Source organism: Odocoileus virginianus, chromosome 10, assembly GCF_023699985.2.
Source record: "Odocoileus virginianus isolate 20LAN1187 ecotype Illinois chromosome 10, Ovbor_1.2, whole genome shotgun sequence".
NCBI lineage: Eukaryota > Metazoa > Chordata > Mammalia > Artiodactyla > Cervidae > Odocoileus > Odocoileus virginianus.
Genome location: NC_069683.1, coordinates 66,671,846 through 66,697,778, shown reverse-complemented (window position 1 = coordinate 66,697,778; position 25,933 = coordinate 66,671,846). Strand labels below are relative to the sequence as shown.

At 37.3% G+C, this 25,933-nt stretch overlaps 1 protein-coding gene across 1 annotated transcript in view; it reads left to right on the top strand.

Annotated features, from left to right (window-relative positions):
* PGR (progesterone receptor) overlaps window positions 1–25,933 on the top strand; it is a 128,650-nt gene that overhangs the window by 84,146 nt on the left and 18,571 nt on the right. The window contains exons 4-7 of the mRNA XM_020868858.2: window positions 2,405–2,710; window positions 12,258–12,402; window positions 13,936–14,066; window positions 24,744–24,901. Of these exons, the coding sequence (XP_020724517.2) occupies window positions 2,405–2,710; window positions 12,258–12,402; window positions 13,936–14,066; window positions 24,744–24,901 (740 nt within the window). The remainder of the gene's footprint in view (window positions 1–2,404; window positions 2,711–12,257; window positions 12,403–13,935; window positions 14,067–24,743; window positions 24,902–25,933) is intronic.

Here is a 25,933-nt window from a genome sequence, read left to right as displayed (position 1 = left end):
CTATATACAAGGCAGCAAAAGAGACACAGATGTGAAGAACAGACTTTTGGACTCTGTGGGAGAAGCTGATGGTGGGATGATCTGAGAGAACAGCATGGAAACATGTATGTTGCCGTATGTGAAACAGATGATCAGTGCAAGTTTGATGCATGAAGCAGGGTGCTCAAAGCAGGTGCTCTGGGACAACCAAGAGGAATGGGGTGGGGAGGGAGGTGGGAGGGGGGCTCAGGATAGGGGACACATGTGCACCCATGGCTGAATCACGGTGATGTATGGCAAAACCCGTCACAATACTGTAAAGTAATTATCCTCCAAGTAAAATTAATTCATTTTTAAAAATGAAAAAAAGAGAGAGGCGGTTAAAGTAAATTAAAAAGACAACCATGTTGGAGTTGTTGGGGAGAGAAGGGGCTGGTAAGGGTGTATGTCTTATTTTCTGTTAATCACAATATTTTAGGATTGGAAGGAATCAGACCTCTGTGCTTTTTTCCAGCATCTCTCACCTAAACTTCTTTTTCAGAATCCCCCCAGATGACCATGAAGTCCTTGCCTGAAAACACAGGGAGATGGTGTGAGAGAGAGTTTGAACTCAGAGTCCACATCATCCAAGTTTTGTCTCTCTAATGTTGGTCATGCCATCTTCTCTACTCTTCTTCTTCCTAATTTATAAATGGAATTAATAATTCCCACTTACTATGAGGCAACATGATACATATATAAAGCAGATACTCCACAAATATTAATTCCTTCCCCTCTAGGAACTCATTCCTTTGCAAAGAAACCTGCTTCATCTCCTTAAACACTTCTGAATCCTTTCTGTGTTTTGACTGGCATTTGTTTCTCTGTCCCCTGCAGGTTCTAGCACAATCTGGGGGGACTCCATAGAATAAATAGAATCCTTTTTCTTAATAACAATACCTGAGCTGAGAAATCACAAGGGCAAGTGCTTGCCGAGTCCAGGCAGGTCATTTAGGTGGGCAGAGTGATCCGATTTAAGAAAACTGACCAAAGTTTGCGGGCTGCCCGTGCCCCATCCAAAGCAGCAGCCGCAGCGTGGCTTTAACAGATTGGTGCCACCCAGCTAATTCAGAGATGTTTTCATAACTCTGGGAAGAATTGTGTGAGCCAAAGAAAACATGTCTGTGAGCCAGAGCAGACGTTTGAAGACAGCCTACTGCAACCTCTGCTTAGATGATTGCAAACCATTATCAAGCCTCCCTTAGCCTTTTTTCCCTGGTGTTACAGCACAGACCCTTGGTACCATTAAGCAGCCCATGCTGGCATAGAGTCGGCATAGAGTCGGCAGAGGCTGGAGTCCGGCCTGCCCTCTGATCCCCCCAGGGCCTCTGGGAACTAGCAGTGGCCCAGCTGTACATCTTGGTCCCCTTCAACCACTCCTCCCGTGGCGGATTTTCTACTTATCTTCCTGTCAGACCGTTTTTCTTCCTAACACATCACAATTCAGCAGTGGAAAGAATTCTAGAAGTAGAAATTTTAGAAAGGGTCTAGAAATACAAATGTGGTCTGACCAGCACAAGATATGGACTCTCTCCCCCCTTAATTTAGAAATGAGGTTCTTTATTTTGGATCCTTAGATGTCATACTAGTCTGTGTATTGATTTCAGGGAATTTCAGCTGATCATGAAGTCACTGAAATTGTGTACAAGATTTTGTGGGGTTTGCATGTATATATGCATATCCTTTAACAGATTCTTAAAAGAATAAAATTCAAAATAAGAGTCAACATCTACCCAAGGTTATGTTTTAATTAATGTAGTTTCTAGCAATAATTTTGGGACAATTTGGTCAGAATAGTAATAACTATTCTAATACTCCTATCAGAATATTGACCAACACTGAACTTGCGTGCATGCGTGCTAAGTTCACTTCAGTCGTGTCCAACTCTTTGCAACCCTATGGACTGTACCCCACCAGGCTCTTCTGTCCATGGGATTCTCCAGGCGAGAATACTGGAGTGAGTTGCCGTATCCTCCTCCAGGGGACTTTCTAGACCCAGGGATTGCATCTCTTACATTTCCTGTATTGGATCTTAACCACTAGCGCCACCTGGGAAGCCCCCAAAACTGAGCTTAGTCTCTACAAAGAGCCATTTGTCTTTTGTACATCTTGTTTTTACTGCAAAGCTCCATAACCTTGCCTTGGATACTGGTGTAATTACCCAAGCCTTTCCAGTGAATGCTGCAGTAATTAATTCTTTAATCTTTGTCTGAGACAACATTTTTACTTAGTAGGTCTCATTGTATTAGACTGATACCAAAACCTATAATGCTATAATGTTGTAATTTTAAGACATTAGAAATAATTTTATGCTGGACTATTTAGTTTCTATGTAGTTACATGATCTTCCTTTCTTCTTCTTCTTTTTTTTTTTTCTTCTCTGTAGGCCGAAAGTTTAAAAAGTTCAATAAAGTTAGAGTCATGAGAACACTGGATGCCGTGGCCCTCCCGCAGCCGGTGGGTATTCCAAGTGAAAGTCAAGCCCTAAGCCAGAGAATCACTTTTTCACCAAGTCAAGACTTGCAGTTGTTTCCCCCGCTGATCAACTTGCTCATGAGCATTGAACCAGATGTGGTCTATGCAGGACATGACAACACCAAACCTGATACCTCCAGCTCTCTGCTGACAAGTCTGAATCAGCTTGGCGAGAGACAACTTCTTTCAGTGGTCAAGTGGTCTAAGTCACTGCCAGGTAATAATAATTTGTATATAATAGCACGTAATAAAAATTTTTACTATGGCTTCATACTAGTGGGTGGCTAAATAAAACAGGCCATGCAATAAATTAAATGGAGTGTAAACAGGGGATTGTCGTGTATGTTTCAGCAGTTCAAAATATTTATCTAGGACCCTATATTATATAATTTTGTCTAGGACCCTAATGTGTGCTTTGGAAATAAAAAAGACATAGATAACATTTTGAGTCTTATTGATGAATCAAGAATTACATATATGAAGAAGTTAAGGATAGCATAACTGTATTATCTACTAGATAGTATCATAGTTCAGAGAAAGACAAATTGACCATCTTCTCAGAAATGTCTAGTTCATTCCAAATCCAAATTTAACCAACCTTATGTGGTTGAAAATAAAACTGAATGTATCTATTCATATAACAAATAAAAATAGTATTCAGAGTGTATCAGAGTATCTCAAGTCAATTAAGAATTAAAATTGCTAAACCTCGAAGAAATAATTTGGACACAGAGAAACCTCCAGTCACTATTTTTGTGAATTTATACCCAGAAAGTGAGAATTTAAATTATGTCATCATGAAAGGATTTTAGTCACTTTATTAGTTACTTCTGCTCTCTCAGCACAGTTGCATAGGAGCCAAGAGACCGAAAGAATTACAGGGATTTTAGTTCTCACCTGCTAAACCTTGGACTGCAGAGCTAAGAGATTAATATGTGGGTAGTAATTACGTGTCAGGTGGCGCTAGTGGTAAAGAATCCGCCTGCCAATGTAGGAGATGTAAGAGATGCTGCTTCGATCCCTGGGTTGGGAAGATCCCCTGGAGGAGGGCATGGCAACCCACTCCAGTATTCTTGCGTGGATGATCCCGTGGACAGAGGGGCTGGACAAGCTATGGTCCTTGGAATCACAGAGTCAGACACAACTGAAGCAATTTCACATGCATGTACACAGTTACTTGTGGAGGCATTAATCCCATAATTAGAAATAAAACCTTTTTTATTTTCTCTTCACACTGATAGTAACCTTATACTCCTTTAGACTAGTTTATTTTTCCAATATCTGATCAAGAATTAAGCATATTATACATTTTAGTCTCCAAGTAAATTTAATAGTGTTTTTTTTTTAAAAAAAGATTTCATTTCCCAATTTGCCTTAATACTATTTCTGTTATTCTGCCTGAAAGGTTTGAAATATAATCGATGAATTGTTATTGAAAAGTCAAGTTTACACGAGACAGAAAGAAAAATAGATTCCTGTTTGTTGACTCTTTAAGAAAATACATGTTGAGAAAGTTAATTAAACTAACTATTCTGTGAAGATAAAGTAACATCAAAAATCAAAATACCCAGGTTCTTATTAGCTTCACTCTTGTTGGAAGGCTTTGGACAGGTAACTTATTTTATTAAGAAAGTCTAAATTTTTTTTTAAGTTTACTGTAAAGTGGTTATCAAATTTGATAGATTTTTATTAAATTAAAATATTACAATAACATTGGCAAACTTTTTCAGTTTTAAAATATGAGTGTTTATGTGTTTAAACATGTTTTTATATTATTTGGTAAGGTTCTTTCTTTGATTTTTGTTGACATAGCTCATATTTCTTTAGTTTTCATTTTGTAGAGTTTCTACTGTCAAAAAAAGACTATTATCATTTGGCAAAGTTAGAAAATAACCAATTATAATTACAAAGATAATTTATTCATTTGGAAAAAAACTAATTGAGTCTCGTAAGTTGAAATACAACTGTCTGTCTAGATTTTTGATCCCCACACATCCTCCAAAAGAGTGAGAGAAAATTTTCACATTGCATTTGGTGGCAACTTTTTTAATGTTGCAAGTATTTTGTGTATAAGTAAACAAGAATGATGGCATCACCAGTATTACATATGTTGTTTTCATTAACTGTATAATAAGGGAAACATTAAAATTATCAAAGTACTGAGTGGCCCATGGTCTTTTAAAGCATATTTTCATGGTCTGAATTCTGAGAGTAACTTGAGTGAATGTTCAAGTGAAGCAGAGTGACCGTACTGACCTCTGTGAGAGGACTCAGAAGGACACGTGTGTAACAATTTGCTCTCAAAGCTACTAGCTGCTCAGAAACTTCCAGCTTTATTCAGGTGAGTCCCTCAAGAAATGTCTGTTGCATATTCCCTTTGTGCAAGATGTAACCATTACACGGTAGTGTTAGAGAAGCCAGCGGGCTGGGCTCCGGATGGCATTGCAATGTGGGGCAGCACATCCTTGCCCCTGGTCATCAGTTCTGTACATAAGGGAAACTTATTTCATCTATTCATTCACAGTGTTATTGGTCCGTTAATGAAGCTTATTGAGAGTTTACTTAGTTAAAGTGGAAAAAAAAAATATTGCTCGGAAAACATGTAGGTAGATCAGGCAGTTCTTTCACAAACAGAAAGTGTATTTGGGAGTCAGCTTAAGATAAGATTTCAGGCCTTCTGAGGCATCAGAGAAGAGAAATCTGCTCTGAAGCTCCAGGGTAGGGAATCATGGCCCTAAACTAAACAGGGACAGCACTTATTCACAATATCCTGTTTGTCTGGTTAGGCTCGTTTGAATAGGAGACCTGTAGGGATTTGAAGTGAAAACACTGTATGTAGTAAGTGTTTGTTCAAGACCTAAAATTCCTTGGGTATATATGTTTATCCAGATAAACCAATGCCATTTAACTTTGCAAAGAAAAAAAAGATAATGTTAAACATTTCTCTGGGGGAGAGAAAGATCAGATGCAGGGCTGATGATCATTACCACGGTGCCAGCACGCATGAGAGCCACAGGCCGTGTGTCTGCAAGCCCCCGAGAGGGGGCAGAGGATTCCCTGCCTGCTCAGGGAATCCGATGGTGTCTTGTCTGTGCTCTTCTTTTGTCTTCGACCGGTTACAGTGATCACAGCATACCTGACATCTTTACCATAGTACTTCAGAAATATCTTTGTTTTCCTGTTTAATGGAGACTCACAAAATACACCTAGTGACAGTACATTTACATGTGATCTCTGAGGATACATTGTCTCTGACATGTTGTGTCTACATATGAATGATTTTACATTGACATTTAGCTCTAACTTCCATGGGTAATGTTTTCCTTTTTGAAACTTGAAGTAGCATAGTATTTGCAAAATTTATAAAATGAGCAAGATGTATTCCCTCTGTTAAGGAACATTCAAAACAGTGGAATGAAAGATATACTCAAAAGTGAAAGTGTTGATCACTCGTGTCTGACTCTTTGTGACCCCAGTGGGCTATAGCCCACCAGTCTCCTCTGTCCATGAAGTTCTCCAGGCAAGAGTACTGGGGTGGGTAGCAGTTCCTTATCAAAGGGATCTTCCTGACCCAGGGATCGAACCCAGGTTTCCTGCATTGCAGGAAGATTCTTTACCATCTGAGCCACCAGGGGAGCCCCAAACAACTATACAATTGACCCTAGTACAGTGAGGGAATTAGAGGCACTGACTGTCCAAGCAGTCAAGAATCCATATGTAGTTAAGAGAGAGCATTCTGAATAGAAGGAGAAGTGCGGCTAATACTGTAAAATAAGGAAATCAAGAGGTATGTTTGGTGAGTAATAAGTTAGACCAGTTCTGCACCCACAGATTCAACCAGCCATGGATCATGTAAGACTATAGTACTGAAAAACAATCTTGAGTGAGTGGACCCAAGTTCAAATCCATGGTATTCAAAGATCAACTGTAGTAGTATGTGAAAGTGACATAAGGTACAGATATAAAAAAATGGGGACAGAAGAACATTTTCAGCTTTAGGGACAAGAGGAGGGTCCAGAGAAATGGGATCAGTTAAAGTACACCATGAAGGAGAAGTGAGACTTTGATAAATAGTGTTAAGAAGAGAAAGCATTCTGGATAGAAGGAATAGTGTGGCTGATGGTGTAAAATAAGGGAATCCTGAGATGTGTTTGGTGAACAATGAATTAGACCAGCATAAGAATGGTTCAAAAGTGAAGGTCCCTTAGTAACATAAAAATGTTATCATACCTTCCCCGCACAGTCTAGTAATTAAAATTGTTAATAGTTGCTGATTGAGAGATTACATTGCGCACATGGTTTCTCAAACACCACTGGCATTCTGGGGGTTTCATCATCCAAGAATTAAGAAACCACTGAGAAAATTACATTGGAGAGAATTGCAGAAAGTAAATTTAGAGGGGTACATTGTGGGCTGAGTCAGGGTAGGCTTTGGATACTAAATGTTTAAGTGCTCAATCCAACGTCATCCTTATTCTTTATTCTGTGTATTATAGCAGAATACATCGTAGCATAATTGATGTGAGAGAGAGTTTCAGGAGAAATATTTCATTTGCATAAATTTTGCCTTGATTCTTCTATTTATTTGCTGGAAAAAAATATTCAGGCCAATGCTTTGACATTTGTAAACATATTTTACTTCTCAGTCAGACTACTTGCATTTGTCAGTATCAGAAGACTAGAACAGTCCTTTGCCTAGTTTTTTGTCTTTGAAGCATGCCAAAATACCTTTTGAGTCACTGATAGCCATTTCATGCATGACAAAATATTTTTGTGTCTCTCCCCAAATCAAATGAAGAAATTAAACTACTTCTCCCAAAAAAAGTGATGGAAAACATTAAAGCATGATTTTCTAATATTCTATTCCACTGAAACTCCTATTGCCAATGTCACCAAAATCTTTTGTCGAATCAATGAATACTTTCAGCCCTTACCATGTTTCGCATACCTCTGAAGCCATGACGAAGTAGCCATGTCTTGCTGAAACTCATCCTGTAGCGTTCATTCCCTTGCAGGCAGATATGTTTCTCTCGATTTACACAGCTTCCATTTCCTTTGTGGATTTGCTCTCCCATTCCTGGTTCCATTTTCTATTCCAGTAGTTCCTCAGTCTGCAAGGCTGGATGTGTTCACTACGGCCTTTCTTCAGCTCCCATTATATTCTCATGATTCCTACTTAACATGGTGACAGCCTAGATCCTCCACGGAAGTACTGGACCATATATTTCTTGTGCTTATTATACATTTCCACCTGAATGAACTTCCAAGCCAGGATGACCTTCTACTCCATAAGCCTAAGACCTTTCTCTGTATCTTGAAATGGCACTGCAGGACCAAATCTAGGTTATAATCCTTCACTCACTTTTTTCCTTCACCTCTGTCAACTCTGCTTATTATATGTATGATTCATTACACATGCTATTTACCCTGCTACTACCTTGGGCTATTTTAAGTCCTTATCATTTTCCCCTAGATTTCAGTCACAGCCCCCGACTGACGCTATTATCACAGTTCACACTGCCCGCAGACAGTCCTCAATTCTGCCACTAGGATCATCTTTTCAAAAGCAATTATAATCTGTTACATTATTCCCTTCCCTTTCCAGAACATCAAACTTCTTAGCCTTGATATTTCAGGCCCTTCCGGCTCCTGGATTTACGTTCTCTCTCACTCTCCCACTTCAAGCACCTCTGAGGCTTGGTTCCCACAAAGCTCTTTGCTCAATTTCCAGCCTTTCTTCATCCACTTTGTTTTCCCTACGTGGTGGCCCTTTGCTTCTCCTGCATTTCCACCTGGCTAGTCCCTAACTAGTCTTCAGGATGCTAATCAGCTTGCCCTAGGAAGATTTCCCCAAGCCTCCCCAGATTGAGTCAAAGGTCCTTTAGTTTTTTGAGAACTATGCTGCCTTAAATCTTTGCACATCAAGTTCGCATTTATGCATAAGGTCGTCAAACGTATGGTAGTGATTACACTTGCTGTCATGAAGCTTCCTTGTGTTCCTCAAAGTTCATAGCTTGTGTGGGAAGATGCTGAGATAGTTGATGCTCTTCCCTTGTTATAGACTAACTATTTCAGGACATGACGGTTTTTACAGGAGCACAACCGGTATATTTTATCAAATCTTTGGGATTAAGCCAGAAGAACCTAGAAGGTCATGTAGGCTAGGTGTCACCGTACACTTTCTTTTCAATTTGTTTTAGGCATTAAGGGTTGGACAGTTTGTGACAGAAATTATCAGGTCAAGTCACTTAAAAGGAAAGAGCATTTTTCTTTACTACTTGTTGAACACAATTATGGGTCATCCATCACTTCTCTGTGTGAAGGTTCTCATTTTGATCCTCATCTCAAATGTACTGAGTTTACCTGATCATTATCATCAATGGGAATTTGATCTCAGTGTTCCCGTCTTTGTTTCAGTATAAAGTAATGAATGATATTACAGTTAATGGTTAAAAAGATTGCACTTCTGTACTAAGCATGTTAAAGTCAATTTAACATTGTACACTTAGATAAACACACTTAAAGGGGGAGTAAATAAAGCTATTTTTCTGGGTTTCTTTTCATTCTGTTACATAGAAAGGATATACTTTCTGCTATAAATATTGGTAATTTTATATTTTATTTCACCAAGATTTGCCTTTTCTATTATAACATACCAAAAATAAGCCAAGTCTATATGTGCCTCCCTTGAGGGAGTCTTGCTTTTCAGGAATTAGGAGACTTTATTATTTATCTCTTATCAAATGATCCTAAACTTAATGGAAGAAGTAATTACCCATTTTTTAAAGCCTATAAAGTATGCAGTTTACAAGTGTCATTTCTGTACTAGATGTATTGAGTAACTCATAATTTTAAAAAAACAAGTAGTATATAAACATGAACTTCAAGATGCATGTATGACATGAAAATAAAGAATTATGAAAATTGCATGCCAAGTTTTTCTTGGCTAGTTATTTTTAGAGAGTTTTTCTGCACCTGAGTCAGTCAGGAAGTAAGCAACAAACACCAACTCTACTAAGTTTTAAAAACCAAAAACATCCTGCTATCAAAAACCAAACAAAAAAGAAAAACATAATTTTCTGAAAAGACGTCAGGGATTCACTGAATAGGACAAGTCTGAAGAGTAGGCAGAAACCCAGGTCTCTCTGGAGGGCCAAGACAAGCATCACAAATGATCCCATTGGATCCCCCCTCATTAGGCACCACCACCATCATAAGTAAACCGTATCTTGATCTTTGTTTTACTATTTTTTGCTTCAAAGTCCAGATAGTAGGTATTCTATGGATCAAACCTAGATCACAAGCCCAGGGAACCAGAGGCCTTAGCCAGCTTCCTTGTGGGAAGGTAGAGTACTTGCTTTTGTAGTTTGGTTGACCAAACTGCAAACAATGGGCAGCTGTTCACATAGAGGGAAAAAGAGACGGGGAGTCGGAGGGAGGGGAGAAGGTGAACACTGGAGAGGCCTGCCGCCTCTAAAGGGGCAAATACCTGCTGCGGTACCGCTGGTTATGAATATGTGCTAAGGATGTTTTCGGTCCCTCTGCGACTAAGAATTTCCAGGAAGAAAAGAGTAGTCTTCCTGCTATTCATACGAAGATGGGGATAGCAGGAAGTACATGAAGGGAAGATAGCCTTTTCTATTTTGAGATAATTAACCAAATCAGGAAATATAGTTCTTTTACACTTGAGATCTAAGAAATTAATTTTGACTCTTGAAATAGGTCGTTTGTAAGTGGACTTTAGCAGTCTTAGAAAGAATAGATGTTATTTAAAAAGTTTTATAGAACATGGTTGATGATCCTACCAAAATATTTGTTTTCTTTATACCTTTAATGAAATATTTCATGCACTTTTACTGTTTCAAGTACTCAAGTACAAATAATTAAGAGTTTTATATCTTGAGTTTTATATCTTTTGCTCGATATCTCCCCATACCTCTAATTCCTATGCAAATGGATCTTCCATTGGTCCCTCAAACAGGTCTAAAGTTTACTATTTTCTCTCTCGCCTGGTTTTTCTCCTTTATTTTGTCTCAGTAATGCTGTTATCATCATCATGCACCATTCAAGTAAAAATTGAAACATCTGTTTGACTTCCTCTTTTTCCAATCTATATACAGTCAGTTGCCCATTTCTTTAATTTTACTCTAAAACTTTCTCCTATGTGCTCTATCTTCTCTACTCCTACCTGTTGACTTATTTTGAGCTTTCATCATCTCTCTCTGGCCTTTGGCAATAGCTCTCAACTTCTCTCCCTAACTTCAGACCTTTTCCCTTGAACACATTCTCCATGTGGCTATCAGTGAGCCGTGCATAGCATAAATTAGGCTATATCACTCCCCTTGCTGCTTCATAGGTGTGCAAGACCACCCATGATCCAACACCAGCCCACACCTCCAAACATCTTTTTGCCTTACCCTCCTTTGTGTTATCAGTGCTGAACTGGTTATTCTTCCCCAACCGGGCAAAAAGAGAATTGGAAAGAGAGGGGAAAAAATGCTGACTGTGTAAGTCAAGATACCTTTGCCCTTTTCCTGCCATTCTTCCCCTGCCACTCAAACTAGAGAAAGGCCTAAAAGGGAGAGGTTGAGAAGGTGTGAAAGGCCAGGACACTCACACCACACACACACACACACTCACACACACACACATCCACACACACACACACACACACACACACACATACACGCACACACACACACACACCCCCCCACACACACACACACACACACACACGCACACACACACACACACCCCACACACACACATCCACACCCACACACACACCCACACACACCCACATACATACAGACTCTAAAGCTCTTAAGCCATATAGGAGTTTAAAATGAAACTGGATTAAGTTTCAGAAAGCAAAAGTGATCAGAAACCTATGGAATCCACTCAAACTTTAATTAAGAGTTGTGCAAGAAAAATTAGATGTAAAAAAAAAAAAGAAAAGAAAAATTAGATGTAGCAAAGCTGAAAACAGTGGTTTTACAAAATAAACCCAATTTATGTTTAAATCCCAGAAAATTGTGATTCCTCAGCAGACTGACTTTCTTCTGCTCAGGTGTTGTCTCTGTCTGGGGCAGTTTTCCTACTCTCTCTACTGCCTGGTGGGTTCCTTCTTACCTTCTCTATCTTTTAAGATTCTTTTAAGGGCAAGGGTTTTGTCTTACTCATCTTTGTAACCCAGCGTTTTAACACAGTGCCTGGTCCATAATTGACTCTCCATAAATAAATGTTGCATGAATGAAAGATACATGTTTGATTTAATTAGTGAGTTCCCAGAAATGCTAAATCACAATGACTAATTTTAATGAATTCCAGTCTCTTATCCTTTCTATTTTTTTCTGACTTTATTATTATTATTTCCTGATTTTTTTTTGTATGTAAATATTTTGACTGAAAACTTTACCCTTGTTCTTGTTGTTCAGTTGCTAAGTCGTGTCCAGCCCTTTGCAACCCCATGGACTGTAGCATACCACACTTCCCTGTCCTTCACTATCTCCCAGAGTTTTGCTCAAACTCGTGTCCATTGAGTCGATGATGCCATCCAATCATCTCATCCTCTATCACCCCCTTCTCCTACTCTCAATTTTTCCCAGCATTAGGATCTCTTCTAATGAGTCAGCTCTTTGCATCAGGTGGTCAAGGTATTGGCGCATACCCTACTTACATCTGTTTTCAAATGTTTATTTTTCAGGTTTTGACACAATGATTTTTGATACAGTGATCATTCTATTTTTAAATTTGTTTTGTAGGTTTTCGGAACTTACATATTGATGACCAGATAACTCTCATCCAGTATTCTTGGATGAGTTTAATGGTATTTGGACTAGGATGGAGATCTTATAAGCATGTCAGTGGACAGATGCTATATTTTGCACCTGATCTAATACTAAATGAGTAAGTAGTAACTTGATTTTTGTTGTTATTATTATCAAAAGTGTATATGTAGGATAATCTTGAAAACTACATTTCAGTAGATGATCATACACCTAGTGTCCTAAATAATAAAATTTTCCTGAAATGTTTTTCAGAACTACCTCAAAATATAACTTGAACTGACAATATTAGTAAAAATGTATCATCAGTGATTTGATATTTAGAGCTTTTTCTTTTATTTCAATATATAGTAGTTGTCACAAATAAAAATTTCTTACCAAACTTCAGAAATGTATCAAGAAATACATTTGGTCTTCTTAAAGACCAAATAAATGTTTAGTTTGTCAAATTAAAATTTTTACATTGGCAGTAATGAAGATAATGAAGTAAATGAGAAATATTTTTGCTTAAAAGTATTGGTTTACCTTCAAAAAGTAAAAATATTATTTGTCTTCCTAGAGGATAAATTAAACTGATAATTTATTTAAAACATTGAAAGATAATAAAATTGAATCCAATTTGCTTGATTATATTGGAATTACTATAGTTAACTTTCTACATACAACTTTAAACTGAATAAGAATCTTTTCATGAAAGTATTTGTACTGTCCTAATAGGGACTGTTGCCTCAGAATTATATAAAATGATAAATTATACTTGTATAAGTCTTTACAGATTACAGGTAACTTTCATATATGTTATTCTATTTTATCCCACAGTCACTTGAAATTTGTAAGGAATCAGCACCCTTTATTTCACAGTTCAGAAAACTGAGGCAGAGGAGAGTTAATAATTTGCCAAAGAATCCAAGTGATGGTTGGGATTAATTTTATCTCTCCTGAGTCAAATCTAGTTTTGTCTTATTTTTCCCACCATTCTTGATCACTTCTTTGACTAGTGTAGATATTACAAAACAGTACATAGCTGAGGAAATACCTTAAGTAAATGTCCTCAGTATTCAGAATTCATGTTTGTCTTGTCGATTATTTAATGCTGCTAATGTTCTCTTTTCTGTATCACCATATAGTTCCTCTAAAATCATTCACAGTGCAGCCATTTTACATGAATATTCTAAACTGAATGCACTGAAGTATTCTACACTATTCAATTTCTGTGAATTGAATTCACTCTCACATTGGTTTGCACACAAAATTTTATATATTTTATACACAAGGAAAAAAAATCAGTAAATAAATATTTTCTGAGTGTTTCTCAGCACCACATTTTTAACAGCTACAACTTTGCTGTCCTTTCCTGGGTTAGGTTTTTTAAATGTGATAGTAAAAGTGAATAGCAACATTAATCTTAGTTAATGTGTGTTTAAAATAAACTTCTAACTTCAAAATGTTTTAATCTCAAAATCCATTAGTGTGAGTAAATTTAGAAGACATTTAAAATTCCAAATATTGAGTTCATTTATAAAAAGTCATGTTCAATAAATCGGGTAATAACTAAAACTCATAATCTCTCATAAATTACATAAACTAGCTAAGACCCTGTGTGTGGTTTTTTTCCCCTGTTGTTTTTTCTTTTGTGTGCTGTGTGTGGTGCAAGACAGCGGATGAAGGAGTCATCATTCTATTCACTATGCCTTACCATGTGGCAGATCCCACAGGAGTTTGTGAAGCTTCAAGTCAGCCAAGAAGAGTTCCTCTGTATGAAAGTATTGCTGCTGCTTAATACAAGTGAGTGAGCATAAGTAACTGAATACAAGAGATTTACTTTCTTAATTTTTAACTCATTAGGGAAGTCTCAAACAACAGTACTATTATATGATTATAGATGAGTTATGAATCTTAATGAGTTGGAAACTGCAAAAGAGAAGCATCCATAGACTATAATAAAATTCATATTTCTCAGATTTTGCCTATCACTTAATATTAAAATAGCCCATCAAGTAAGCCAGTTTCTATTCTTTTTTAGGTAAAACATGATTATATGGCTTTTTCATGTTCATCCAATTAAGTATTACAAACTAATTAATACTGTGTAAACACAGACTATGCTTCCCTTCACCCCCACCCTGCAAAGGATTTACTCTAGAAAACACAGTTTTATTTGTAACTGTTCACTTTATGTCAGGATAGTCTAACAGTTACAACACATAACTGCAAGAATCAGTACACAATATAATAACAGTCTATGTGTCACTCAGTCAGTCCAATGGGTTGGCCAGGAAAACTCAGGCTCCTTTCATCCAGAGGTTGTACCTTTAGTATCAGCTTGGAGTCTTCCGTTTTATCTGACTGGAAGATGAGCAGTGAGAAAGAGAAGCTTTGGAGAGTAGATCTGGAACTATCGTCCACCCATGTTCTATGGTCCACCCTGACTGCAGGGGAGCTCGGGAACACACCCTAGCTGCACCCGAAGAAATAGCGCTGGTCACCACAAGAGTGGGCAGACATCCGTTCATTCATTTTCACACACAGAGAACGTGTGCACCTCTGCCTGCGTGGATCTCCCAGGGTCTGAGTGGAAAACTTTTTAAATTGTTTCCACATTTTACGCTTTCCTGTGCCCTTCCCACACACAGGTAGACTCAGCCTTGACTGTCTGAATTGGTGCCTCCTTCAGTCCTTGTGACTTGAAAGGAAACCACAGAGAGCTGTGACCTGAGGTGGAAAGTGAGGCAGGAGTCTTTCTCAGAAAAGATTTCTGCAAGCACTTCCTTCTAGAGGCATGGATCTTACATGGTAGGGCCAGGGGAGTGTATCAAGAGGAAAGGTAGAAAAGCTGAACTCTTAAGAAGGCAGTTTACCTCATGAAGTCTGTGCCCAGACACAGATTAATACAGGATCTAGGGAACCATAGCCCTTTACCCAACCCTTGGAAACTCTATCCGGAGCACAGATCTTCAAGCCTAATTTGATTAAAAAAAGCACAAAGTGGAAAAAGGAATTGATATGGGGCTGGCCAACAGAGTCAACGGAAAGAACTTTAATAATGCAGCAGTTAACTCCTGCCATGCTTTTCTTGATAGTAATGAATTCAATAGTGGATATATCATAGATGGTCCCAGATCTCCCAAATTAGTTGATATCATTAACATAATACTGTATTTATGGGTAGGCCACATTATGCAGGGAACCAAACAAGCCCTAAACCTCAGTAGCTTTCAGAAATTTTAAGTACTTATTCTTCTTGCTATATTTTCACTGCAGATCTACAGGGAGGCTTGTTGTTATTACTCAGGTGTTCAGGCAGATGGAGGCATCATCTTGACACCTGCCTCCATAAGCACTAGGGCAGTGCTGAGGGAAGACAGTCATAAGGAAAGGAAGGGAGATACACATGACTTTCACTCACAAACCATGGAAGGCAAGGTTTTCGGCCATTTGCAACTTTAAGAAAAGGGGAAATCATGTACTTAGTTAATATATTACATATATACATATATATAAATTATATATTATTATATGTAATAATTTGTGTAATAAAATCTACCCAAATTTTAATGGGATTTTGAGGAGACACTTGGCTATTGAAATTCATCTTTAAATCTTAAAACAATAGGTAAGTATTACAAAAATATGGGGGTGGGGAATTAGAAAGTTAGAATAATTAATAATGTGGAAAATGAATACATACTCTGAATTCTTAGTCGAATCAGACTAGCATATACTAGAACTTTATATCCTATAAAGAAACACTGGAAGTCTTTGAGTATGGAACAAATCGATATTGTTGAGAAAAGAAGCTTTATGTTTGAGGAAAACTTAGTTTGAATATTTAGCTCAAATTGTATCTCAAAATAAGTGGCTCATAGTTGTAAACACTTTAGCTTGTTAAAAATAAGCTAAAAGGAATAAAAATGAGAAATCTCAAAAATACTTTAAAAAAATATATGCAATAGAAAAGTTGGCAAAGGGAAAGTTCAGTGACTTGATAAGAATTTAAACCACCCATTTGCCATTAAAAATTAAAGTACAGATATCCAGGAAAATATGGCAGGTTGAATACACACTTTAATCATTGTTCCTTTTAAGCTACATAAAAATATTAGGCAAGGGATTTCTTAAAAAATAAAATAAACAGTAAAAAAGCTGAAAGAAATATCAGTAGCAATAAAATCCCGCAGGCCAGCAGGCAGAAACTAATTCCGTGTGCCTGAGAAAGTGGAGGGCTTCCCGGGTGGTTCAGCGGTAAAGAACCTGCCTGCCAGTGCAGGAGACACAGAAGATGCAAGGTTCTATCTTTGGGTCGGGAAGATCCCCTGCAGGAGGAAATGGCAACCCACTCCAGTATTCTTGCCTGGCAGAACCCGTGGACAGAGGAGCCTAGTGGGCTACAATTTACTTGGTCTCAAAGAGTCAGACGCGACTGAATGAGAAAGTGGTTTCTAAGCCAGAAGTAAGAGAAATCAAAAAGCAAGCACCTTGATTTCTATCACTGAGCCTCTAGCATGTTTTGCAGGTAGTGACAACAGTGATTTTTTTTTTTTAATGAGAGTGAAAGTAGAATTAAAAACACCAAGTTCTCTTGAAAATCTGTTTCTAAATATCCACCAACAGTGCAGTTGTTCTGCAAACTAAGGCAGAGATTGTAGGTTTACTCCCTGAAGAGGATGTAACTGAGGCAGTTGGGTTGGTGAACTGCAGGCACTGATGAGGGTGAAGGGGCATAGTGGAAACAGATTAAAATTATATCAACTATTGAGGCAATATCCTCCAAAATCACCAGTCCTCTAGAACACTGTCATCCAGGCTTATATTCTCCAGATAGGAAAATGAAAGATTCTTTTATAAAGAATTTATTAAGCTAGAAAAAAAAAAAAGAACTAAATATGCCAGTAGCAAGGCTTTCTCTTTGAAATAGCTCAGCCAGAATGCCCTACACTAAAGCTTACAGTCAATAATAACTACTCATTCAAACAGAACTAGCAATCAGCTTTTTAGTTTCCACGCTTGAATAAAAATAAACAACCAGGGCATCTGAGGAACATCTTTGATATCAAACATAAAGACAAAATAGAAAAATAATTTAGAGGAAAGAGAGACCATGGAAGAATTTAAAAGCTATACTTTGTTGTTGTTCAGTCGCCTAGTCATGTCCGGCTCTTTGTGACCCCAGGGACTGCAGCACACCAGGCTTCCCTGTCCCTCACCATCCCCCAGAGCTTGCTCAAACTCATGTCCATTGAGTCAGTGATGCCATCCAACCATCTCATCCTCTGTTGTCCCCTTCTCCTCCTGCCTTCAATCTTTCCCAGCATCAGGGTCTTTTCCAGTGAGTCAGGTCTTCGCATCAGGTGGCCAAAGATTGGAGTTTCAGCTTCAGCATCAGTCCTTCCAATGAATATTCAGGGCTGATTTCCTTTAGGATAGACTGGTTTGATCTTTCAGGCTAAGGGACTCTCAGATTCTTCTCCAGCACCACAGTTCAAAAGCATCAATTCTTCAGCACTCAGCCTTTTTATGGTCCAAATCTCACATCCATACATGACTACCATAAGTGAATGTTGCTCAGTCATGTCTGACTCTTTGCAACCCCATGGACTATACAGTCCATGGAATTCTCCAGGCCAGAATAGTGGAGTGGGTAGCCCTTCTCTTCTCCAGGGCATCTTCCCAACCCAGGGATTGAATCCAGATAGCTTTGACTAGACAAACTTTTGTCAGCAAAGTAACATCTCTGCTTATTAATATGCTGTCTAGGATGGTCATAGCTTTTATTTCAAGGAGCAAGCATCTTTTAATTTCAGGGCTGCAGTCACCATCTGCAGTGATTTTGGAGCCCAAGAAAATAAAGTCTGCTACTGTTTCCATTGTTTCCCCATCTATTTGCTATTAAGTGATGGGACCAGATGCCATGATCTTCATTTTTTGAATGTTGAGTTTTAAGCCAGCTTTTTCACTCTCCTCTTTCATCATGAAACTCTTTAGTTCCTCTTTGGTTTCTGCCATAAGGGTAGTGTCATCTGCATATCTGGGTGAATGAGTGAGTGAAAGTTGTTCAGTCATGTCTGACTCTTTGTGACCTCGTGGTCTGTAGCCTGCGAGGCTCCACTGTCCATGAAATTCTCCAGGCAAGAATACTGGAGTGGGTTGCCATTGCCTTCTCCAGGGGATCTTCCTAACCCAGGGATCGAACCCAGGTCTCCCATAGTGCAGGGGTTTCTTTACCGTCTGAGCCACCAGGAAAGCCCTATCTGCATATCTGAGGTTATTTATACTTCTCCTGGTAATCTTGATTCTAGCTTGTGCTTCATCCAGCCCAGCATTTTGCATGATGTACTCTGCATGGAAGTTAAACAAGCAGGGTGACAGTATACAACTTTGACTTACTCCTTTCCCAATTTGGAACCAGTCCATTATTCCATATCCGGTTCTAACTGTTGCTTCTTGTCCTGCATACAGTTTTTGCAGGAAGGAAGGAAGTTGGTCTGGTATTTCCATCCCTTTAAGAATTTTCCAGTTTATTTTGATCTACACAGTCAAAGGCTTTAGCATAGTCAATGAAGCAAAAGTAGATGATTTTCTGGAATTCTCTTGCTTTTTCTATGATCCAACAGATTCTGGCAATTTGATCTCTTGTTCCTCTGCCTTTTCTAAGTCCAGTTGAACATGTGGAAGTTCTCGGTTCATGGACTGTTGAAGCCTCACATGGAGAATTTTGAGTATTCCTTTGATAGTGTGTGAGATGAGTGCAATTGTGCAGTAGTTTGAACATTCTTTGGCATCACCTTTCTTTGGGATTGGAATGAAAACTGACCTTTTCCAGTCCTGTGGCCACTGCTGAGCTTTCCAAATTTGCTGGCATATTGAATGCAGCACTTTCACAGCATCATCTTTTAGGATTTGAAATAGCTCAGCTGGAATTCTATCACTTCCACTAGCTTTGTTCATACTGATGCTTCCTAAGGCCCACTTGACTTTGCATTCCAGGATGTCTGCGAGGTGAGTGATCACACCATCATGGTTATCTGGGACATTGAGATCTTTTTTGCATAGTTCTGTGTGTTCTTGCCACCTCTTCTTAAAATCTTCTGCTTCTGTAAGGTCTTTACCATTTCTGTCCTTTATTGAGCCCATCTTTGCATGAAATGTTCCCTCAGTATCTCTAATTTTCTTGAAGAGATCTCTAGTCTTTCCCATTCCATGTTTTCTTCTGTTTGCTTGCAGCGTTCACTTAGGAAGGCTTTCTTCTCTCTCCTTGCTATTGTTTGGAACTCTGCCTTCAGATGGGTATATCTTTCCTTTTCTCCCTTGCCTTTCATTTCTCTTCTTTAGAAAGATAAAAGAACATATTCTATTCATGAAACAATACTGAATATATGAAAAAGGAATAACACAAAGAAAAGAATTCTTGGATATATATATATCAAATTTTAAAGTGGGTAGAGACTTTGAAAGTTGGAAATCCTCTCAAAAGCAGAGGAAAAAATATCACTGTCAGAAGGAAGTGTGTTTGTGTGCGTGCTCAGTCATTTAGTCATGTCCAACTCTTTGCAACCCTATTGATTGTAGCCCACCAGGCTCCTCGGTCCTTGGGATTCCCAGGTAGAAATACTGGAGTGAGTTGCCATTTCCTTCTCCAGGGGATCTTACCAACCCAGGGACTGAACTTGCATCTCCTGCAGGCAGATTCTTTTCCACTGAACCATCTGGGATGCCCTAAATACACGTTGGCAAAATTTAAAACTTCTGTGCATCAAAGGACCCAAGACAAAGAAAGGTTAATCCATTGATTTGGTGAAAATATTGAAAAAGATATCTGCTAAAGTAAGAGTATTAATATCCAGATAACATAAAGAATCTCTGTAACCCAACAACAACAACAAAAAATAAACCAATTTAAAAATAAAGGCCTTAATAGACATTTCTCAAAAGAAGATTTACAAATAGCCATTAAGCACATGAAAATATCCTCAGCATCACTAATCTATAGAGAAGCACAAAAGCCACAGGTGTATACCACTTCACATCCATCAGTATGGTTACTTACTCTCAGCAAAACAAAAAAATTATACTTGAAAGGAATCCTAGTGTATTCTATATGACTTGACTGTGGTAGCATTTTACATAGCTAAAATAATAAACACTGAATATTGATCTAACAAATATTATGAAAATTATATTAAGAAGATGACGAATAGGAAGTTCTTCATATATGAGTATGTGATTGTGGTGTAGGGGTGATGATCTGGAATATGAAAATAGAGCTATAGCCCTATTTTCCATACTGCTAAGAACTCAAGTAATAGCAATATAAGGGTATTACTTAAAACTATGGAAGGAAATATCAAAAGAAATAGTTGAAAAAATTGAAAGCATTGGCTTTCTGAACATGGGAAAATTGGGGTTGCCTAGGTAGTACTCTTTGCCTTAATAAAGTTACAGCACTGATTAAATATTTTAAAACTGGGCTTTAAACCACTAACTTACAAAATATTTTAAATATATCTTAGTACAGAAAAAACAAGTACAAAACAGAAAAAAATTTAAATAAAACCAAATCACAAATGAGCACTAAATAATTATTCAAACTCACTCACAATTGGAGAAATAAAAATGAGATGATATTTTATTTATCTTTATAAAAAAAAATTACCCTAAATGAAAATTGCTGAGAACCAACCACCCAACAGTTGAACAGTAAGAAGTGTTGATAATTTAGAAATATATATTTTGAGTGTTAAGAAAGTTAATGCCTTTTACTCTAATAATTCCACTTCTAAGAATATATCCTTTAAAAATCAGAAATGACATTTTTCATAGTTCAGTCAGTTCAGTTCAGTTCAGTCACTCAGTCATGTCCGACTCTTTGCGACCCCGTGAACCTTAGCACGCCAGGCCTCCCTGTCCATCACCAACTCCCAGAGTCTACTCAAACTCATGTCCACCAAGTCGGTGATGCCATCCAACCATCTCATCCTCTGTCGTCCCCTTCTCCTCCCACCTTCAATCTTTCCTAGCATCAGGGTCTTTTCAAATGAGTCAGCTCTTCGCAGCTCTTCAGGTGGCCAAAGTATTGGAGTTTCAGCTTCAACATCAGTCCTTCCAATGAACACCCAGGACTGATCTCCTCTAGGATGGACTGGTTGGATCTCCTTGCAGTCCAAGGGACTCTCAAGAGTCTTCTCCAACACCACAGTTCAAAAGCATCAAATTTTCGGTGCTCAGCTTTCTTCACAGTCCACATCTCACATCCATACATGACCACTGGAAAAACCATAGCCTTGACTAGATGGACCTTTGTTGGCAAAATAATGTCTCTGCTTTTTAATATGCTGTTTAGGTTGGTCATAACTTTTCTTCCAAGGAGCAAGTGTCTTTTAATTTCATGGCTGCAGTCACCATCTGCAGTGATTTTGGAGCCCCCAAAAATTGTCTCTCCCTGTTTCCACTGTTTCCCCATCTATTTGCCATGAAGTGATAGGACCAGATGCAATGATCTTAGTTTTCTGAATGTTGAGTTTTAAGCATTTTTCACTCTCCTTTTTCACTTTCATCAAGAGGCTCTTTAGTTCTTCGCTTTGTGCCATGAGGGTGGGGTCATCTGCATGTCTGAAGTTATTGATATTTCTCCCGACAATCTTGATTCCAGCTTGTGCTTCAGCCAGCCCAGCGTTTCTCATGATGTACTCTGCATAGAAGTTAAATAAGCAGGGTGACAATATACAGCCTTGACATACTCCTTTTCCTATTTAGAACCAGTCTGTTGTTCCATGCCCAGTTCTAACTGTTGCTTCCTGACCTGCATGCAGATTTGTCAAGAAGCAGATCAGGTGGTCTTGTATTCCCATCTCTTTCAAAATTTTCCACAGTTTGTTGTGATCCACACAGTCAAAGGCTTTGGCATAGTCAATAAAGCAGAAGTAGATGCTTTTCTGGAACTCTCTTGCTTTTTTGATGATCCAGAGATATAAGCAATTTGATCTCTGGTTCCTCTGCCTTTTCTAAATCCAGATTGAACATCTGAAAGTTCACAGTTCACATACTGTTGAAGCCTGGCTTGGATAATTTTGAGCTTTACTTTGCCAGCATGTGAGATGAGTGCAAGTGTTGTTTATATTAATAAAATATTGCATGATGTTGCATGATGCAAGTGTTGAATAATAAAATAAATAAATTGCATTTACTACACATTTCTGTGATATTAAATTTTATGTGAGAATTAAAACATTCATTTTTGAATAATTTTGAATGATTTAATTATGTAAATATTCTCAATATAATATTATTAAATATCCCAAACTATTGGATTGTAGGATCTCAGGTGACTTATAGTTTTCTTTGTATTTTCAGTATTTTCCAAAATTTCTAATTGATACACATTATTTTTAAATAACTAAACCAAGAATAAGCATTATTTAAAGTAGTCTCATCTAAAATAGCAAGCATATATCTGACTGACCTTCACTCACTCTCTCCCACTTGCCACTAATATATTTACAAGAAATGCTGAAAACCCTCATATGGAATCAATAAGAATCTCAGAGGAAATTCTCCAGTAATGCTGAGTATAATAATTAAGAAAACAATGAATTAATATAAAGAGCTCAAATAAAATACGAATTTTTTTTAGAGCTGGTTCATCATAGATCTGAAATCTAAGAAAGAGAGTAGGAGAGGAAAATAATTTTCAGAGATATCCCAGAAGCATAGGATGAGAGCCTAGTGATTAGATTATCATATCCTGGGAGCATGTTGTTAGTGGTTGATACTAATGGGATGAGACAGGATGAGATTAGGCCTGATTTTCTTGAAGCAAGGATAATTGCTTCAAGTCTGGTCCTCAACAGGTAGATGGATAGAGTCAAAGACTTTGGGTTACTAGGTTTCCAGCTCTTTAAAGCCCAATGAGAAAACAATACTTCAGTAATCAGAAGAAAAAATAATTTTATAGTCATGTTGAAGAGTGAGGGAGACGTGAAAATTGGTTGGGATGTTTAAAAAGAGTTATGGATGTTTAAAATAGATACTATATTAAGTAAAGGGAATAGGTTATGATACTATATGTTAGAATACTATATGTTATGATACACATAACATATACATACAGTTAAGTTTTCAATTGGCGCAAAAGTGTCCTATTGCCCAAATTAGCTGTCCCTTTTATACTGAGGATCTGAGCTCTTGAAGACTCTAAGCCAGAGTTAACTTTTAGTTTCTATTGGCTTATTATCTCTGGCCTTCTTTTTGCCAAAGGAAGTGGAAGTCAAGGTCTGTTGGGATACAGGGAATAAAGAAAGAGGTTTTTAAAAAGCTTTATTTATCTACCTTTGCTGGAGACATAGAGTTGACTTTGCTCAAATGAAGTGCACTTCTCTCTAGAAATATTGCTAAAGGTCAAGATCATAAATATCTATATGCATAAATCCATAGATTATGTGATTTTTCTTTCAGTAATCTGGATGTAGTTGCACAAATTTCACTTATGGTTGAAGATTTGTTTGTGGGACAGTTGCGACCAAAGTAAAAGGAAATGAGGGAGCTGGGAGTTCTGGTGACAGAGTTGCTAAAGAAATCAACCAGGATGTCTCAGACAGGTGACAACAGAAGAGCCGGAAAGACTTAGGAGAAAGTCTGTAGGTTTACTGACTGTGTAGTGGAAACAAGAGAATGGCCTATAATGGGATGTTGTGCCTAAGATGTGGATGTATGAATTAAAGATTTCTGAGGTAGAAGTGTGAATTACCAGTTAACATCATAATGGAAATGGGAAGCTTTATATCAATAAAATCAGCAACAAAATTGGAGTATTTAGCATTACTGTTATTATTTAATATTGTTCTGGAAGACTTAAACAATGTATTGAACCATGAAGGAGAAATGACAGCTACAACTGTTGGAAAGGAGAAAATAAGGATATTATTGAGTATGGTACTCTCGTACACCCAAAACAAAAAAAAAAAAACCCCGATAATCCAACAAAAACTGTTAGATTTGACAATATTAGTAAATGAATAAATACACAAATAAAATAGAGTATAGCCAAGTGGCTGAATATAAGAGAAAATTCAAACATCAATGACTTTCTCTCGTATCAATAGTCAGGAGACAAAAAACAAAAAAGATTCAGCATATGTGTATTTGTAAGCTTAAACTAAATATTTGAGACAGGAATGTACAATAATAATAATTTTGAGCAGATGCTAAGTCAAATGCGTAATCCATTGATATGGTTCTAAAATAAGCTGAGATGTTCTTTAACTTAGCTAGCTGTTGTTACCACATTCTTCAAAAGAACTGGAAGTTTTACATGTCCTAAAACTGTTAGTAGCACTCTTTTCTATTTCAGATATTTGTTTCTAGAGTTGTGTATCAAAAGAAATCACTGTACAGTTCAGAAATTTATATTATAAAGTATTAGGGTCATCTTTTTAAACATAACTGCCACTTGTAATTATCTTCTTACAGTTCCTTTAGAAGGACTAAGAAGTCAAAACCAGTTTGAAGAGATGAGATCAAGTTACATTAGAGAGCTCATCAAGGCAATTGGTTTGAGGCAAAAAGGAGTTGTCCCTAGCTCACAGCGTTTCTATCAGCTTACAAAACTTCTTGATAACTTGCATGATGTAAGTATTTAATATCAGCGATTATTTTCTGAGTTCTATCTATTACTTCTTAAGTGTGAGGTACAAGTTTTACTTCATGTGTGTTTGTCAAATTTATGTTTGTACTTACACTTTAAAACAGTACTTGCAAAAAAAAAAAAAAAAAAACTACTTGCATCATACTGCTCGCAATTATATTGTGCTTTTTTCATTTTCAGTATAGATCACTGAAATATCATTTTACTAGTATTTGTGAAATTTGAGAGTAATTTAATGGTTGATAGGAATTGTGATACATATTCCTGAAAATGCTCCGAAGTGTTTTTGTCTAAAGTTAGAAAATTTTATGTAAACTGGAAAAGCAAAGATACAGATGTGGGAAGACTCTCATACCATTTTGGGTGGAGTTATAAATCAGTAACAATGCTAATGGACAATCTAGCAATGTGTGGCAATAGTTAAAGGTTGCATGCTTTTCAAATTCCCACTTTTTAGGGTTTATCTTAAACAATTAGGCAAGCATTTAAGATATGTATGCCTCACTGCTTATACAAGAGGGAAAAGAAAAAAACCACCTTAGAAATGCATAACACCAAACTGGATAAATATATAGGGTTAGTCAAGATGTATTGCATACAAACTTTTATCATTACTGTGTTCAGAAACAACACTACAATAATAATCAAGGCATAAAAAGCTCTCTGCTCATTAGATCAAATATGAGGCCTCACTGCTAAATGTGAACAGCCAAGAATTATTAGCCATTTAGATAAAGTCTCTCAAATGTAAGGCACAGAACAAAATAAACAAACAGAAAAAAAATGTAACTTGAAGGATAAAACTCCAGTGCAGATAACAGAAGAAAGCATCAAAAATTAAAATGCTCACAGAAGTAAGAATGGTGTTGCATCCATGAAAAAAGAATAGAAAACATTTTAAAAAGAACATTTAGTGAGAAAATACTTTTGGATAATTAAAGGAGGGCATAAATTAAAAATTCAATATAAATATAAAACTCAGGAAATATAAATCTCAGGAAAACTCAGATAAAAG